The sequence below is a fragment of the Haematobia irritans genome, chromosome 1 (assembly GCF_050003625.1).
Source record: "Haematobia irritans isolate KBUSLIRL chromosome 1, ASM5000362v1, whole genome shotgun sequence".
NCBI lineage: Eukaryota > Metazoa > Arthropoda > Insecta > Diptera > Muscidae > Haematobia > Haematobia irritans.
Window position 1 is genome coordinate 53,359,353 of NC_134397.1, and position 20,610 is coordinate 53,379,962.

At 31.2% G+C, this 20,610-nt stretch overlaps 1 protein-coding gene across 1 annotated transcript in view; it reads left to right on the plus strand.

The window, feature by feature from the left end:
• Positions 1-20,610, plus strand: part of Nlg4 (Neuroligin 4) — a 458,188-nt gene that overhangs the window by 188,098 nt on the left and 249,480 nt on the right. Inside the window, exon 7 of the mRNA XM_075294829.1 lies at positions 15,410-15,528. Within this exon, the coding sequence (XP_075150944.1) occupies positions 15,410-15,528 (119 nt within the window). The remainder of the gene's footprint in view (positions 1-15,409; positions 15,529-20,610) is intronic.

Genomic DNA, 20,610 nt, shown 5'->3' on the forward strand with positions numbered 1-20,610 from the left:
AATACCCTGTTCCACAGTGTGGCACAGGGTATAATGAATTTGTAAACAAGTATATACAGCAGTAAATTCGGCCGGGCCGAATTTTAAATACCCACCACCATGAATCAAGTATAATAGTTTACTATGAAAACTCTTCGTCGTAGTGGGTTACTTGATAATATATAGAATTGTAGGGGGTTTGATGAGAAATCTTCTCCCAAACGAGCCAGCTCCCGAAGACAAACTTTAAAGATTCTACCTATGAAGACCAGATAAGATTCTGGATTTATGAGAACCAATTTTGTTTGAGTTTTAGAGAAAATATAAACATATCGTGTATATGTTGAAATTACGCCTTGATTTAAAATCTTAAATCTGTAGATTTTTCCGCATTTATTTAAATACGATGAGTAAAATCTGGAACTTTTACTTTCAGTTTGAAGCAATTTTCATGATCAGTGCGCCTGCTATACCCTGAAAGAAGTGTTTTCTTTTTTGAGAAACGTAATTTTAGACAAGCAAAGTTTTCTTTTGACACAAATTTTAGAGACAATCGTTGAATAAACGAAAACACTTTATAAGAAAAAGAAATTTTGTTTGTCTAAAATGTTATTATAGATTACTAATTTCCAGCAAATCGGATAAAAACTACGGATTCTAGAAGCCCAAGAAATAAAGCCGGGAGATCGGTGTATATGGGGGCTATACCAAAACATGGACCGATAGGCACCATTTGCTACTCACATATTTGTGATCTTAAAATACCTCCAGATTTTCAATTTCAAACAAATCGGCCAGAAAATATAGAAGTAAAAATCGAGGGATCAGTCTATATGGAGGTTATACCAAAAAATGGACCGATATACCTCAATTTCGGCACTCTTATTTGTGGTCTAAAAATACCTCTAGATTTAGACCGATGAGCATTGACCGATGAGCACCATTTTCGGCACACCTTTTTATGGTCCTCAAATACCTCTAGATTTCCAATTTCAGGCAAATCGGATGGTAAATATAGTTTCTAGAAGCCCTAAAAGCAAAATCGGGATATCGGTCTATATGGGGGCTATACCAAAACATGGACCGATGAGCACCATTTTTGGCACACCTTTTTATGGTCCTCAAATACCTCTATATTTCCAATTTCAGGCAAATTGGATAAAACCTACGGTTTTTATAGGCCCAAGACTCCAAATCGGGAGGTTGGTTTATATGGTGGCTATATCAAAACATGGACCGGTGCGGACCATTTTCGATACACCTCTTTATGGTCCCAAAATACCTCTATTTTTCTAATTTCAGGCAAATCTGATAAAAACTACGGTTTTTATAGGCCCGAGACCCCAAATCGGGAGGTCGGTTTATATGGGGACTATATCAAAACTTGGACCGATATAGCCCATCTTCGAACTTGACCTGCCTGCAAACAAAAAACTAATCTGTGCCAAATTTAGGGACGATAGCGCCATTATTGAAGGCTGTAGCGTGATTACAACAGACAGACAGACAGACAGACAGACAGACGGACAGACGGACATGCTTATATCGTCTTAGAATTTCTCCCTGATCAAGAATATATATACTTTATATAGTTGGAAATCGATATTTCGATGTGTTACACACGGAATGACAAACTTATTATACCCCCATCACCATTTTATGGTGGTGGGTATAAAAAGGGTACGACAGGCATTACATTTTGGCAAAATTTCCCATAACAATGAAATTCGTATTGTCAAACAACTTCGTATTGTCAAAAAAAAAAAAAAACGGAGAACATTTCATTTATCAAAGGAGTATTGAGAAAATTTGCCGTAGCAATATGAATACTTTTGACAAAATGTAGATATTTTTTTTACTTTTGGCTAAATATATCGTAAAGCAAAGGAATTATGAAAAAATATTGCCAAATTTACTATAGCAACGAAATTTTACGAAAATTTCCTATAACATAGAAATTTTGATCAAATTTACGTGAAGTGAAGAAATTTAATAAAATTTCCTAAAGCAAAACATTTTTGAGAAATTTTCCTACATAAAACACATTTTGACACTACTTCATATAGCATCGAAATGTTAGAAAAATTTCCTAAAAGAAAGAAATTTTAAAACGTTTCCTACAAGCATAAAATTTTGATAAAATTTTTTATCATTAACAAAGAAATTCTCACAAAATTTGACAAAAATAGAAATGAAATTTTGACAAAATTTCATAAAACAAAGAAATTTTGATAATATTTCCAACAGAAAAAATTATAAAACATCTGATAGCACAGAAATATAGGAAAGAATTATATAGCACGTATTATCCAAATACTTTTTGATTTTGTTTTCGCATGATTCAAAAAAGAATAAATGAACTAGCTGATAGCCTAACATAAATAAGTAGCTAATGCTAGATTATTCTCTATTATTCTTATATTTACTATAAGTTTAATAAATAAATAAATAAATGAACCAAATTTTACTACTTTGCATACGAAAATAAGGGTGTCGATATTGTATAAAATATTTTCCATTAAAAAATCGGAAACTCTCAAAAACACTTACGATTTTTTTTTTTTTTTTGTTTTTTTGACAATATTTCCTATTGTAAAAAATTTCCAGCAGAAAAGAAATTTTCCACCACAAATATTATGGTGAAGAAATTTTTGACACTCTGTCGTGTAGGAATAAAATTCTGAAATAATTTCCTATAGAAGGTACAATCTCTTATTGTTAAATGGACCCAATTTCACTACTTAACATACACACAAAAAAATTTCACGAAAATTTTTCCAATTAAAATTTTAATAGAATTTTAAAAAATATTCAATTACAAATTTAATTGATTCAACAAATTTTTTAATTAAAACAAAAATCAATCATAAAAATAATAGTATCAATTAATTTTTTAATTGGACCAATTAACTTTTTAATTGACCTTCAATTAATTTTTTAATTGATACTATCATTTCTGTGATTGAAGACATTTCAATTAAAAATTAATTGGATCAATTAATTTCGTGATTGAATCAGAAAAAAAAAATTTGTGTGTGTACGAAAATTAGGGTGCCGATATTGTAAAAATATTTATAAAATATTTTCCATTAAAAAATCGGATACTCTCAAAAACACTTACGAAAATTTATTTTATTTCTTATTTGACAATATTTCCTATTATAAAAAAATTTTCAGCAGAAAAGAAATTTTCCACCACAAATATTATGGTAAAGAAATTTTGACAATCTCTCTTATAGGAATAAAATTCAGAAATAATTACCTATAGAAGATACAATCTCTTATTGTTAAAACCTTCTATGAAATTGAATTCAATTTCATGTTTCTTCTATTTTCTAATCCTTTCTCCTCAAAAAAAAAACACTCTTTCATGAGGAAATTATTAACAACTTTATATTGGTTTCCCTCCATAATAAAAATACCAAAACTAATACAACCATAATCCCTTCACCAAAACAAAAACCAAAAATCCCTACTTTAAACAGGCAGATAACTTTTATTGAAATGACTCGCTGTTGTAGACAGCCTATAATGAACCACTTTAGTGTCATCAGATTTTTAATGGAATTATTTTCACGTTTAGTTTGTTGGCGCCGCGTGTTATGCTTTCGTAAGAGACTTTTAGCCTTTTTCAAGTTTCACGGTTGTTTTCACTTTAAACGGGGAAAATGTTCTCGGCTTTGTTAAGCTGTAATAGCTTTGGTTTACAGGCGAGTGAGTGAGTGAGTGAATGAGTTTGTTCCATGTCTCCGTATATGACACTGTGTGGGTTTGCCATTTTGTTTTTGTAATTTCGTTTGGCTGTGCTGCTTTCTTTTTGCAAAGTGCAAACATGTGTGGCATTTTTTCCGCTCTGCTCATATACGGTTCAAGTGGAAAACATTAACAACTTTAAGTGTTTCAGGGTATATGTTTGACTGAATATTACTATGGCATGTTACGAATTTTCCCATTTTCCCTTTAGCCAAGTAAATATGTGATCCTCTGGTTTGTTGTTTTTCTAAAGCCCATCATATTTAACAAGTGACTTACTTCACTAACTTCCCACTTGGACTAACAAACTATGGGGGATCGAAAGTTCGCAAGGGAAAACGGAAAATACTTAGTTGGAAACAAAGTAATACACAGTGGGGAAACAAGACAACGTAAAATGGCAAAATAAAACTTGAACAAAACCTGGTATTTGATAAAAAAAAAAATTCTATGTAGAATTGAAATTTTACCACAACTTCGCCACAAAATGTCATATGTTAAAAAAAATTTAACAAAATTTCCTTTGTAAAGAACTGTTAACAAAATACTTTGATATATTTTACTATAGCAAATATATTTCGACAAAATTTTCCACATCGTAAAACAACCTCCTATTGTGAAGAAATTCGAAAAAAAAAATCCTATAGATTTGAAATATGCACAAAATTTTCTATAGTATAAATTTTACCAGATTTCCTATTGAAATTTTGACGAATTATCTATAGTACACAAATTGACAAATCTTTTTATACGATTTCCCACAGCAAAGAATTTTTCCAATAAGCAAAAAAAATTTTGACAAAATTTCCAACAGCAATGAATTTTGGAAAAAAACTCTTTTAGTGAAGAAATTCAAAAATATATTCCAAAAGAAATGAAATTTTCACACAGTTTCTTACAGCACAAAGTTGTTGATAGAATTTCTTATGGAAACTAAATTCCGACATAGTTTTCTATAGTAAAAAAAATTAACAAAACTTCCTATAGTAAAACAAGTATGTATGGCCGTAAGTTCCACCAGGCCGAATCTTATGTACCCTCCACCATGGATAGCGTAGAAGCTTCTACGAAAGACTGTCATCCAGAATGGAATTACTTGGGTTGTGGTATCTTAAATCGTATTCTAAATTGTGAGTTAGTCCATACGTGGTATATATTAGACAAAAAAGGTATGTGTTGGTAAGTCTACAAATAATTACGAACCGATATGGACTATTGCACGGTACGTAGAGAGCCAGAATTGAAATATGGGGGTCGCTTATATGGGGGCTACATAAAATTATGAACTTGATATGGACCAATTTGTGTGTGATTGCGGATCGATTTATCTGAGGGCTATATATAACTATAGACCGATATGGGCCTAGTTATACATGGTTGTTAACGGTCATATACTAGCACAATGTACCAAATTTCAACTGACTCGGATGAAATTTGCTCCTCCAAGTGGCTCCAAAACCAAATCTCGGGATCGGTTTGTATGGGGGCTATATTTGATTACGGACTGATATGGACCACTTTTGGCATGGTTGTTAAATATCATATACTACTACCACGTACCAAATTTAAACCAGATCGGATGAATTTTGCTTCTCCAAAAGGCACCGGAGGTCAAATCTGGTGATCGGTTTATATAGGGGCTATATATAATTATGGACCGATTTCAACCAATTTTTGCATAGGAGTTTGAGGCCATATATTAACACCATGTATCAAATTTCAGCCGGATCGGATGAAGTTTGCTTCTCTTAGAGGCCTTGCAAGCCAAATCGGGGGATCGGTTTATATGGGGGCTATATATAATTATGGACCGATGTGGACAAATTTTTGCAAGGTTGTTAGAGACCATATACTAACACCATGTACCAAATTTCAGCCGGATCGGATGAAATTTGTTTCTCTTAGAGGCCTCGCAAGCCAAATCGGGGGATCGGTTTGTATGGGGCTATATATAATTATGGACCGATGTGGATCAATTTTTGCATGGTTGTTAGAGAACATATACTAACACCATGTACAAAATGTCAGCCGGATCGGATGAAATTTGCTTCTCTTAGAGGCCTCGCAAGCCAAAATTGGGGGTCCGTTTATATGGGACCGATATGGCCCATTTGCAATACCATCCGACCTACATCAATAACAACTACTTGTGCCTAGTTTCAAGTCGATAGCTTGTTTCGTTCGGAAGTTAGCGCGATTTCAACAGACGGACGGACGGACGGACGGACGTACATGCTCAGATCGACTCAGAATTTCACCACGACCCAGAATATATATACTTTATGGGGTCTTAGAGCAATATTTCGATGTGTTAAATACTAACGGAATGACAAAGTTAATATACCCCCCATCTTATGGTGGAGGGTATAAAAATGTTTAAAAACTTGCCCATAGTACGAAAAATTGACTAACCGTGGTGATATAATTTCCCACAGCAGAGAATTTTTCAAAAATCTTATTGTGGAATATATTTTGATTCTATTTCCTATAGAAAAAAAAATTCAGAAATAATTTTGTATAGAAATGAAAATTTTAAAAAATTTCTTATAGCAAAAATATGTGGCTATTAGAAATTTTGACAAATATTTGAGCATAATTTCCCAAAGTAATTTGCACAAAATTTCTTATAATAAAGTAATTTGAATAGAATTGCCTATAAAAAAATTAACAAAATTTCCTATACTAAAACCTTACACAATTTCATAAGGTTAAAAATTTAATAAAATTTGTTTTTGCAAAAAAAAAAAATTTAACAAAGCATTTTGATAAAATTTACTAATGCAAAGAAATTTTCACATACTTTCCAATACCAGTGGTTTTTTAAACAAAAAACCAATTTTTGAAGAAATTCATTTCTTATAGCAAAAATATTTGACAGAATTTCTTACGGAAAATAAACACTGATATAATTTTCTATTGCAAAAAATTAAAAAAAAAATCCTATAGTAAAGAAATGTTGACAAAATTGCCCATCGTAAGAAAATTGACAAACCATTTCAAAGATCCATCTTATTGCGAAGAAATTTGACACTCTTTCCTATAGAAATAGAATTAATCAGGGAAAAAAATTTAAAAAAAATTAGCAAAGAAATTTTGACAAAACTTAACAACAAAATTTTTTATAAATTCTACTACAAAAACTAATTTTTGCAAAGTTTCCTGTAGCAAAGAAATTTTGATATAATTTCTTATAGTGAAAAAATTTCCAAAATTTAACAAAGCAAAGAATTTTTGGAAAAAATTCCCTACACATTTTCTTTAGAAAAGAAACTTTGACAAAATGTTCTAGAGCACGACACTTTCGCACAATTTCCAAAAAAGAGATTTTAAAGAAATTTTCTATAGCATATATATATATATATATATATATATATATATATATATATATATATATATATATATATATATATATATATATATATATATATATATATATATATATATATATATATATATATATATATATATATATATATATATATATATATATATATATATATATATATATATATATATATATATATATATATATATATATATATATATATATATATATATATATATATATATATATATATATATATATATATATATATATATATATATATATATATATATATATATATATATATATATATATATATATATATATATATATATATATTATAAAGACATTTTAGACATTTTGAAAAAAACTCTTATTGTGAAGAAAATCAGAAACAATATCCTATGGAATAGAAATATTGACTAAATTTCTTACAGCTAAAACATTCTGACGCAGTTTCTTATGAAAATGGAATTATTGGGAAGTTCCCCACGGCAAAAAAAAAATTGGGCAAAATTTCCTACATACTTCGCTTAAAAAAGAAATGTTGACAAAAATTCCTATGGCTGCGAACATTTGCCATCATGACAGCCTTCTCACGCAGTAAGAGCTTGCAGGTAGCCAGAGGCATACCAACAGATTCTAGTTCCTCTGGAATATGTAAAGTAGTTCCTAGCCTTGCTAGCTCATTTGCTTCGCAGTTCCCCGGTATGTTCCTATGGCCAGGCACCCATATTAGGTGAATATTGTGCTGCTCAGACATCTCATTGAGAGATTTGCGGCAGTCGATAGCCGTTTTCGAGTTGAGGAACACAGAGTCCAAGTATTTTATTGCAGGTTGACTGTCTGAGTATATATTAATGCCAATATTGTTTGGAGCATTACTTCTCAGCCCAATTCACCACTTCTTTTATTGGTAATATTTCAGCCTGAAAAACACTACAGTGATCAGGTAATCTTTTCGCTATTCGAAGTTCCAGATCTTTAGAATATACTCCAAAACCCATTTGTCCATTCAATTTGGAGCCATCAGTGTAGAAATCTATATATCTTTTATTCCCCGGGGTCCGGGTACACCACGCCGCACAGTTGGTAATTAGAGTCTCAAAATTTTTGTCGAAAAGTGGTCTCGCCAAAGTGTAATCCACTATGTTAGGCACATCTGGCATTATTTTGATAACCGAACTGTAACCGTAACTTTTTTCCGACCACAGCGATAGCTCGCGAACTGGACAGCCGTTGTTGCAGCTGACTGTTTGGACAAAATTTCATGTAGCAACGAAATGTTCCAACATTCTCACATTACAAAATTTCCTACGGTACAGAAATTTTGACTACATTTTTCAGACATACTTTTTTGACAAAATTTTCTATAGCAAAGAAATTTCAGAAACAACAAAATTTTTACAAAAATTCCTAACGGTACGAAATGTTCTATAGCATAAATATTTTGACAAAATTCCCCAAAGTAAAACTGTTTTAAGAAATGTTTCTAACGCAAGTATATAAAAAAGTACGTTCGGCCGGGCCGAATCTTAAATACCCACCACCATGCATCAAATATAATAGTTTACCCAAATAAATTTGACAAACATTCTTTTCCTCTGTTGGTTAAGCTACTCTTGTAGTTTAGTCAATGTATGGTTTTAAGCTGAAATAAAAAAAAACAACTATAATAGTTTACTTTGAAAACTTTTCGTCGTAGCGGGTTACTTGATAATAAATAGAATTTCAGGGGGTTTGATGACAAATCTTCTCCCAAGCAAATCAATTCAAGCAGTACGCTTCCCGAAGAAAAAAATACCTTCATGAAGTTAAATCGATATATATCGATGCCTTACCAAATGGGCCGGTAAAAATAAATGTGATACTGAGTTTTGAGGGTCTAAAATACCAGTATATTTACATTTTTGTGCAAATCGGATAAAAACTACGGTTTCTAGAAGCCCAAGGAGTTAAATCTGCAGATCGGTCTATATGGGTTATATGGCTATACCAAAACATGGACCAATACTCACCACCTCTTAGTGTTCCTCAAATACCTCTAGAATTCCAATTTCAGACAAATTGGATGAAAACTACGGATTCTAGAAGCCCAAGAAATAAAATCGGAAGATCGGTCTATATGGGGCTATACCAAAGCATGGACCGATAGGCACCATTTGCGACACACCTATTTGTGATCTTAAAATTCCTCTAGATTTTCAATTTCAAGCAAATATGCTAGAAAATATAGTCGCTAAACGCCCAAGATGTAAAATCGGGAGATCGGTCTATATGGGGGTTATATCACAAAATTAACCGATACACATCAATTTTGGCACATCTATTTGTGGTCATAAAATACTTCCAGATTTCAAATTTCAGGCAAATGGTATAGTAAATACAGTTTCTAGAAGCCCATGAAATAAAATCGGGAGATCGGTCTATATGGGTGGTATACCAAAACAAGGACCGATACGGACCATTTTCAACACACCTCTTTATGGTCCCAAAATACCTCTAGATTTCCAAATCGTATAGTAAATACAGTTTCTAGAAGCCTTCTTGGGCAAAATCGGGAGATCGGTTTAAATGGAGGCTTTACCAAAACATGGACCACTGCACCCCAATTTCTCCACACCTATTTGTGGTCCCAAAACACCTCTAGATTTCCAATTTCAGACAAATCGGATAGTAAATACAATTTCTAGAAGCCCAAGAATAAAAATCGGGAGATCGGTTTATATGGAGGCAATACCAAAACATGGACCGATACAAACCATTTTCGACACACCTCTTTATGGTCCTAAAATACCTCTAGATTTCAGGTAAATAGGATAGAAAATACAATTTCTAGACGCCCAAGAAGCAAAATCGAGAGATCGGTCTATATGGGGGCTATACCAGACAATGGACCGATGGGCACCATTTTCGGTACACCTTTTTATACCCTCCACCATAGGATGGGGGGTATATTAACTTTGTCATTCCGTTTGTAACACATCGAAATATTGCTCTAAGACCCCATAAAGTATATATATTCTGGGTCGTGGTGAAATTCTGAGTCGATCTGAGCATGTCCGTCCGTCCGTACGTCCGTCCGTCCGTCTGTTGAAATCACGCTAACTTCCGAACGAAACAAGCTATCGACTTGAAACTTGGCACAAGTAGTTGTTATTGATGTAGGTCGGATGGCATTGCAAATGGGCCATATCGGTCCACTTTTACGTACAGCCCCCATATAAACGGACCCCCAAATTTGGCTTGCGAAGCCTCTAAGAGAAGCAAATTTCATCCAATCCGGCTGAAATTTGGTAAATGGTGTTAGTATATGGTCTCCAACAACCATGCAAAAATTGGTCCACATCGGTCCATAATTATATATAGCCCCCATATAAACCGATCCCCCGATTTGGCTTGCGAGGCCTCTAAGAGAAGCAAATTTCATCCGATCCGGCTGAAATTTGGTACATGGTGTTAGTATATGGTCTCTAAGAACCATGCAAAAATTGGTCCACATCGGTCAATAGTTATATATAGCCCCCATATAAACCGATCCCCCGATTTGGCTTGCGAGGCCTCTAAGAGAAGCAAATTTCATCCGATCCGGCTGAAATTTGGAACATGGTGTTAGTATATGGTCTCTAACAACCATGCAAAAATTGGTCCATATCGGTCCATAATTATATATATCCCCCATATAAACCGATCACCAGATTTGATCTCCGGAGCCTCTTGGAAGACCAAAATTCATCTGATTCAGTTGAAATTTGGTACGTGGTGTTAATATATGGCCTTAAACTCCCATGCAAAAAGTGGTCGAAATCGGTCCATAATTATATATAGCCCCCATATAAACCGATCCCCAGATTTGACCTCCGGAGCCCCTTGGAAGAGCAAACTTCATCCGATTCGGTTGAAATTTGGTACGTGATATTAGTATATGGTATCCAACAACCATGCAGGAATTGATTCATATCAGTCCATAATTATATATAGCACCCATATAAACCGATCTCCAGATTTGACCTCCGGTGCCTTTTGGAGAAGCAAAATTCATCCGATCTGGTTGAAATTTTGTACATGGTGGTAGTATATGATATTTAATAACCATGCCAAAAGTGGTCCATATCAGTCCATAATCATATATAGCCCCCATATAAACCGATCCCGAGATTTGGTTTTGGAGCCTCTTGGAGGAGCAAATTTCATCCGAGTTAGTTGAAATTTTGTACATTGTGCTAGTATATGGCCGTTAACAACCATGCCTAACTAGGTCTATATCGGTCTATAGTTATATATAGCCCTCAGATAAATCGATCCCCAATCACACAAAAATTGGTCCATATCAATAATTGTATATAGCCCTCATATAAGCGACCCCCATATTGCAGTAGACTTACCTACACATACTTTTTTGTCTAATGTATACCACATATGGACTAACACACAATTTAGAAAACGATTTAAGATACCACAACCCAAGTAATTCGATTGACGCAATCCATGGTGGAGGGTACATAAGATTCGGCATGGCCGAACTTACGGCCGTTTATACTTGTTAAGGTCCTGAAATACCTCTAGATTTCCAATTTCAGGAAAATTGTATAAAAACTACGGCTTTTATCAGCCCAAGACCCCAAATCGGGAAGTCGGTTTATATGGGGACTATATCAAAACTTGGACAGATATAACCCATCTTCGAACTTGACCAGCCTGCAAACAAAAAACGAATCTGTGCCAAATTTCAGGACGATAGCGTCATCATTGAAGACTGTAGCGTGATTACAACAGACAGACTGACGGACATGCTTATATCGTCTTAGAATTTCTCCCTGATCAAAAATATATATACTTCATATAGTCGGAAATCGATATTTCGATGTGTTACAAACGGAATGACAAACTTATTATGGCCCCATCACCATTCTATGGTGGTGGGTATAAAAAGCATTGACAGAATATCCTATAGCGAAAATTTCTAACAAAATTTCTTATAACAACTACATTTTGATCAACATTTCCACAGGAGTAAAATGTAAAAAACTAAATATAGCAAAGATTTTTGAAGAAAAAGGAAATAAAGTAATGTCCAGTAGTAAAAAATTAGTAAAGTTTCCAATAACAACATTTGACAAAATTGTCCATATTTTCTAATTTTTTTTTAGCAAATTAATTTTTACAAATTTTCCATTAAAAATAAATTTGTGACAAAATATATTTCCACGGTATTTGCAATACTTTCATCAATATCCTCTGTGTTCTCGGTATAAACTCAGCCAAAATTATCCAGTTTACTATTTAACTATTTCTTATTGAGGCCATCTGTCTTTCAGAATAATTTGTAATCGGGACTGCCAATAAAATTTCAATAAAAATCGTCACTTTTTTCCGAAGAAATCGTCATGATCGTCACTTCTATTTAAAAAAAAAATTGAGAACATTTTCTATAGGAATATAATTTGACAAAATTTCCTATAGAAATAAAATGTTTACAAAATTTTCTATAGAAATAAAATTTTGACAAAATTTTCTATAGAAATAAAATTTTGACAAAATTTTCTATAGAAATAAAATTTTGACAAAACTTTGTATAGGAAAAAATTTTGACAAAATTTTCTATAGAAATAAAATTTTGACAAAATTTTCTATAGAAATAATATTTTGACAAAATTTTCTATAGAAATAAAATTTTGACAAAATTTTCTATAGAAATACAATTTTGACAAAATATTCTATAGAAAAAAAAAGTTGACAGAATTTTCTATAGAAATAAAAGTTTGACAAAATTTTCTATATAAATAAAATTTTGACAAAATTTTCTATAGAAATAAAATTTTGACAAAATTTTCTATAGAAATAAAATGTTGACAAAATTTTCTATAGAAATAAAATGTTGACAAAATTTTCTATAGAAATAAAATTTTGACAAAATTTTTTATAGAAATAAAATGCTGACAAAATTTTCTATAGAAATAAAATTTTGACAAAATTTTCTATTGAAATAAAATTTTGAGAAAATTTTCTGTAGAAATAAACTGTTAACAAAATTTTCTATGGAAATAAAATTTTCTATACAAATAAAATGTTGACAAAATTTTCTATAGAAATAAAATGTTGACAAAATTTTCTATTGAAATAAAAATTTGACAAAATTTTCTATAAAAATAAAATGTTGACAAAATTTTCTATAGAAATAAAATTTTGACAAAAATTTCTATAGAAATAAAATTTTGACAAAATTTTCTATAGAAATAAAATTTTGATTAATCATTTCATTATATATTTATAAAGGTCGAACAAAAAGAAAATTAAGAAATAAAATGTTGACAAAATTTTCAATAGAGATAAAATTTTCACAAAATTTTCTATAGAAATAAAATGTTGACAAAATTTTCTATAGAAATAAAATGTTGACAAAATTTTCTATAGAAATAAAATTTTGGCAAAATTTTCTATTGAAATAAAATTTTGAAAAAATTTTCTATAGAAATACAATTTTGACAAAATTTTCTATAGAAATAAAATTTTGACAAAATTTTCTATAGAAATAAAATTTTGACAAAATTTTCTATAGAAATAAAATTTTGACAAAATTTTCTATAGAAATAAAATGTTGACAAAATTTTCTATAGAAATAAAATGTTGACAAAATTTTCTATAGAAAAAAAATTTATTATATTTCATGTTAGCCTGATACCGAAACAGGCAATTGACGTCCAAATGCATTATATCTAATTATACAATTATTTTTCGAGCATTATGGACAGATATAGATTAAGGAACATGGTTAATAGAGCCATTTTTCTCAAAATTTTATTTCTATAGAAAACTTTGTCAAAATTTTATTTGTACAGAAAATTCGGTCTTTATTTTATTTGTATAGAGAATTTTGTCAAAATTTTATTTCTATACAAAATGTTGGCAAAATTTCCAAATGTTTTCTCCATAAGGAGTTAGCATAAAGGGCTCACAATTGAGTCATCTCTCCCAGCCAGATCTATACTAAAGGCTGTGGAAAGGTTCATTCGCCCGAACCGAAACATGTACAGTTCAGGCGTGTATAGATTTGTATCGGGCGTTTTCTTTTCAATGGCTCTATTGACCATGTTCCTTTATCTATATCTGTCCATAAAGCTCGAAAAATAATTGTATAATTAGAAACAAAATTTTGACAAAATTTTCTATAGAAATAAAATTTTGACAAAATTTTCTATAGAAATAAAATTTTAACAAAATTTTCTAAGGAAATAAAATTTTCGATAGAGCTAAAATTTTGCAAAAATTTTCTATTGAAATAAAATTTTCTGTATAAATAAAATATTAACCAAATTTTCTATAAATTCAATATAAAAAATTTCTTTTGATTAAAACAACATTTTTTATATACTAACGACAAAAATTTGATCAACAACTTCAAAATATATTTTTTTTTTAATTTGGTAGATTTTTGGTAAAATTTTCTTAACATTTTGATGGATTATTTTTGGTGCGAGTGGCAACCGTGATACTTACGAGTATACTGTCGATGTAAAATGAGGTATAATTCCTTCCTGTATGCAATTTTTTAGCAAAAAATCTCTTTTCCTGGCTCGGAGCTAATATCATAATTTTTGGGGCAAAAATCGGAAAATCGCCATTTGCTATAGTTTGAGTAAAAAATCGTCAAAATGCCGATAAATCGGCAAAATTGGCAGCCCTGTTAGGAATATTATTAGTCAAGGTTCTGATCTAGCTACAAATGCTCCTCTTAGGCACTCCACTCATGTATCCATGGGTTCCACCATTCTGATATCGGCTATATTAAATACAAATTAAGTTTTTATTTCTTCTATAAACGTCTATTAAATAAAAGGTCTTCGGATCGTATAAGTAATATAAATTATAAGTTATATGAAAAATGATCGTTTTGCCAATAAAATTGAATTGATCTTTTACTCTAATGACAAGCCCTATAGTTTGAGTAAAATTAAATTTCGAACCCATCTATACCCATATATGTGTGCATTTGAAATTCCATGGATTGTCTACTATATTTTCTAAGGTAACTAGCATACCTAATATGCTTCTATAATATATCACTGACCCATCACTGGTAGTCATTAAAAAGACATTGTAATTTGTCATTTTTATATACGTTTTTATGTTAAAACATAAAGATAACAAGCGTGGATTAAACCATAGCAGGCAGTATAAAATTAGTCAGGTAATAACAAAATAGTCCCAAGGCTATTCTAATACTCATTTATTTACACAGTATTCATTGTCATTCTTAAACAAAAAGTAGACTCATTATAGATATTAAAATTTTAGCTTATCTCTCTCTTATTTATATTTTTCTTCCCGTTTGTGTTTTTGTGTTTTTTTCAGTAACCCAAATGAACATCATCGACAGGAATCTGTGCTGCCTGCATCCAAGGAACGAAGTCGTTTTCGTAGCATCACCTGGGAAAATTATGATCCCTTACATCAGAAATACTTGGAAATTGGTAAGTGTTCCAAATGAGTTATTGTGTGAGGCTAAATAAGTCAAACAATAGCCAGACAAACAGGACATCCTCGATATCCTTTTGATGGCCTCAAAAAATATATATAATTCTTAAAGGACACCTTTATCTTTATAAATCCCACAAAAGTAATTGCGTCCATCTTTTTATCCTAAACAACAACATGGTGGACGGGGGGACACCGTTAAAAGCAAATACCAAAATACAAAACCAGCTGGTAGTTAAAGGTGTCATTAAAAAATTATGACTTTTTCTAGTTTACTTACAATCTTTTGTTTTCCTACGAAGGATCATCACTTCGGACTACAAAAGAATACTTGTTTTGGGGTTTGATAATTGACAAAGTTGCATTTCCGTTCTTACAAAAAGAAGTCACTTTTTTCCAAGTTTCATGAATATATTTATCTGCAGATAATAACCAAAAATATATAGCCACCAACCACCATAAATGTTCTTTACTTCCCCACAATCGCTGTAAGACAAAGACCACTTTTGCCTTCAGGTGATTATGATTTTTACAGCTCAGTTTTTTCGCCCTATGTCTTTGGACAACCTCCATGGCAGAAATCTCCCTTATAAATGATTTTTTTTTTAACTTTTCTTGACTTTTTTTATTTATTTTAATTTTTGCCTATGACAATTTCTTGCCTTACTCAAAAAACACACACACGCCAGAATACCCCAAAAAGTAGGCAAGAAAGTCTTTACTACCACCACCACCACTACCATTATCTTAACCAGTACCACTTAAGAGTTTTACTTAAGTGTTGTAAATTGCTGAGGAAATGACCAAAGCGCTCTTTCATAGTCTACGAAATCTTAAAGTATTCTTACTTGGCAAACTTGACAAAACTTCAAGTTTATTTTCTTCAACACAATTTTTTTTGTAGATGGCAGATATACGTATATATACCGAGGGAAATAGAGAGCATTTAAAAAATAAACTGACTGCTGATTTTTCCTGCTGCCCAAAGACATTTAAGCTAGTCAATTATGTCAAGACTTTGTCAATTGTCGAATAGTTGAGATTGTTGTAAGTGTGTAGTTGTTAAATACTTAAAGCAAAGAATAAAGATATCAATGTCGGCCAAAGCAAATACTTAATAGTTGGTAAAAATTGTTTTTATATGGGAAATTTTAGAAAAAGTTTCTGTACACTTTGATCACTGGAGCGTATGACTAATAATAATTATTCCAATAAATTTTGTTTTTTGCTTATTTAAATTGTGAAATCAATTGATTTGGAAATTCTAGAAAATGCAAAGCATTTCTTCTAAGTTCTTGATGGCAACTCTTGTAGTTATAGTCCTGTGTGCATTTTGGAACTCCTTCAGAAAATCTAACTTTGACATACGAATTAAGTAAAAGTCGGAAAAAGTCTCTCAACGCAATTATAAGGCTTTATAATTTTGGATATGATAAAGGCTTAGGATATAAACATGCCAAAAAAAAAATCAGAATATCGTTTTATCAGCGCAATTTAGAGTTTAGTATAGAGTAAGCATGTTAATTCAGGTACTTCAGATTCTACGAATAAGGAGGAAAACGATAAAGGTTTTAATATAAAACTCAATGATGATTTTGCCCATTACCCAAAGTCATTTAATCAAGACAATTATGTCAAGACTTTGTAAACTGTCGAATAGTTGTGAATACTGTAAAAGGATTGTTGTTGAATACTTAAAGAAAAAAAAATATTATTGTCGCCTTAAAAAGACTTAACAATTAACCCTCTAATGCCCAAATTTTTTGGCCAACTGATTAACGACACAAAAACAAGAAAACTAAACATGAAAATTTTATATGGAAAAATTCAGTATATGCTGCAAAGCCTCAGGAATAGTTTCAACTAAGTTTTTTTTATTTTACCCCTTTTTGTTATCTTAAGGTGTATTTTACTAAAAGCTTCTTTATTTAATGAAAGCCGCCTAAAGGCGGGATTTGGCATTGGAGGATTAACTTTATATGAGAATTTTTTGAAAAAAGCTTCACTCATATTTTGATCATTGTAGCGTAGGACTAATAATAATTATTCGTATACATTTTATTTAGCTTATTTAAATGCTCAAATCAATTGATTTGGAAATTCCAGAAACTGCTGAATATACCCACTAGGTATTTGATGACAAATTTTATACCACCTATCCTGTGTGCATTTCGGAACTCCCTCAGAAAATCAAACGTTGACATACGAATTAAATAAAAGTAGGAACAATTTCCACAGCTCGGCTATACTCGTAATCTCATAAGTTCAATTCAAAATAAAGAAGAGATTCTCGATACTCACACTGGTGTCTTTGCTGAGGTGCTCGGTAATTATGGGGCTTCAGTTATTGTTGGATAATGATGAGATCATCGGTTGTTGATTGATTTGCAGATGGGTGACGGAAAGGCAAATGATGGGTGACGTAGAGGAAATGATGGATGAGAAGTTTGTTCGTATGTAGCCGGTAGATATGAGAACTTTGGTTCGTCGGTTGATAGTTGATGATAAGTTCTGTTCGTTGATGATCTTTGATTGTGGGGAACTTCGATTCATATGATGATTCCTTCATTCATGTGGATCGGGAACTGGTTTTTTTATACCCTCCATCATAGGATGGGGGTGTATTAACTTTGTCATTCCGTTTGTAACACATCGAAATATTGCTCTAAGACCCCATAAAGTATATATATTCTGGGTCATGGTGAAATTCTGAGTCGATCTAAGCATGTCCGTCCGTCCGTCCGTTGAAATCACGCTAACTTCCGAACGAAACAAGCTATCGACTTGAAACTTGGCACAAGTAGTTGCTATTGATGTAGGTCGGATGGTATTGCAAATGGATCATATCGGTCCACTTTTACGTATAGCCCCCATATAAAGGGACCCTCAGATTTGGCTTGTGGAGCCTCTAACAGAAGCGTATTTCATCCGATCCGGCAAAAATTTGGTTGCTGAAATTTGGTACATGAAGTTAGTATATGGTCTCTAACAACCGTGCAAAAATTGGTCCACATCGGTCCATAATTATATATAGCCCCCATATAAACCGATCCCCAGATTTGGCTTGCGGAGCCTCCAAGAGACGCAAATTTCATCCGATCCGGCTGAAATTTGGTACATGGTGTTGGTATATGGTCTCTAACAACCGTGCAAAAATTGGTCCACATCAGTCCATAATTATATATATAGCCCCCATATAAACCGATCCCCAGATTTGGCTTGCGGAGCCTCAAAGAGAAGCAAATTTCATCCGATCCGGCTGAAATTTGGAACATGGTGTTAGTATATGATCTTTAACAACCGTGCCAGAATTGCTCCATATCGGTCCATAATTATATATAGCCCCCATATAAAACGTTCTCCAGATTTGACCTCCAGAGCCTCTTGGAGGAGCAAAATTCATCCGATCCGGTTCAAATTTGAAACGTGGTGTTAGTATATGGCCGCTAACAACCATACCAAAATTGGTCCATATCGGTCTATAGTTATATATAGCCGATCTTCAATCACACAAAAATTGGTCCATGTCGGTTCATAATCATTGTTGCCACTCGAGCCAAAAATAATCTACCAAAATTTTATTTCTATAGAAAATTTTGTCAAAATTTTGTAAAGATTATATATGTATATAGAAAATTTTGTCAAAATATTATTTCTATAGAAAATTTTGATAAAATTTTATTTCTATAGAAAATTTTTGTCAAAATTTTATTTCTATAGAAAATTTTGTCAAAATTTTATTTCTATAGAAAATTTTGTTAAAATTTTATTGCTATAGAAAATTTTGTTAAAATTTTATTTCGATAGAAAATTTTGCCAACAATGTCTTTCTACAGAAAATTTTGCCAAAATTTTATTTCTATTAAAATTTTGTGAAAATTTTATTTCTATAGAAAATCTTGTCACAATTTTATTTCTATAGAAAATCTTGTCAACATTTTATTTCTATAGAAAATTTTGTTAAAATTTTATTTCTATAAACAATTTTGTTAAAATTTTATTTCTGTAGAAAATTTTGTTAAAATTTTCCTTTATAGAAAATTTTGTCAAAATTTTATTTCTATTGAAAATTTTGTTAAAATTTTATTTCTATAGAAAATTTTGTCAAAATTTTATTTCTATAGAAAATTTTGTCAAAATTTTATTTCTATTGAAAATTTTGTTAAAATTTTATTGCTATAGAAAATTTTGTTAAAATTTTATTTCGGTAGAAAATTTTGCCAACAATGTCTTTCTATAGAAAATTTTGATAAAATTTTATTTCTATAGAAAATTTTTGTCAAAATTTTATTTCTATAGAAAATCTTGTCACAATTTTATTTCTATAGAAAATCTTGTCAAAATTTTATTTCTATAGAAAATTTTGTTAAAATTTTATTTCTATAGACAATTTTGTTAAAATTTTATTTCTGTAGAAAATTTTGTTAAAATTTTCCTTCTATAGAAAATTTTGTCAAAATTTTATTTCTATTGAAAATTTTGTTAAAATTTTATTTCTATAGAAAATTTTGTCAAAATTTTATTTCTGTAGAAGATTTTGTCAAAATTTTCTTTCAATAGAAAATTTTGTTAAAATTTTCTTCCTATTGAAAATTTTGTGAAAATTTTATTTCTAAAGAAAGTTTTGTCAAAATTTTATGTCTATAGAAAATTTTGTCAAACTGAATTATATACGTATTTGATCGATCTGTTTTGATTTAATATATACCACGTATAGACTTACATACAATTTAGGAGACGGTGTTAGGAGGTTTTAATATAACTTGCGATCGGCAAGCATTGCCGCAACTTAAGTAATTCGATTGTGGATGGCAGTGTTTAGAAGAAGTTTCTACGCAATCCATGATGGAGGGTACATAAGCTTCGGCCTGGCCGAACTTACGGCCGTATATACTTGTTTTTTTTTTTTTTTTAATTTCTTCATTCAAATTAATTTCCAAGGCACAACTTCTAAAGCGATATAAAGGATCTAAAAATTGAGTATTTCCATCCTATGACAAGCCCATGTAAAATTCATTGGAGATGATCCAAGTTTACACTACTTCCGGATCACAAATTGGGGATCCAAACTACTTTTT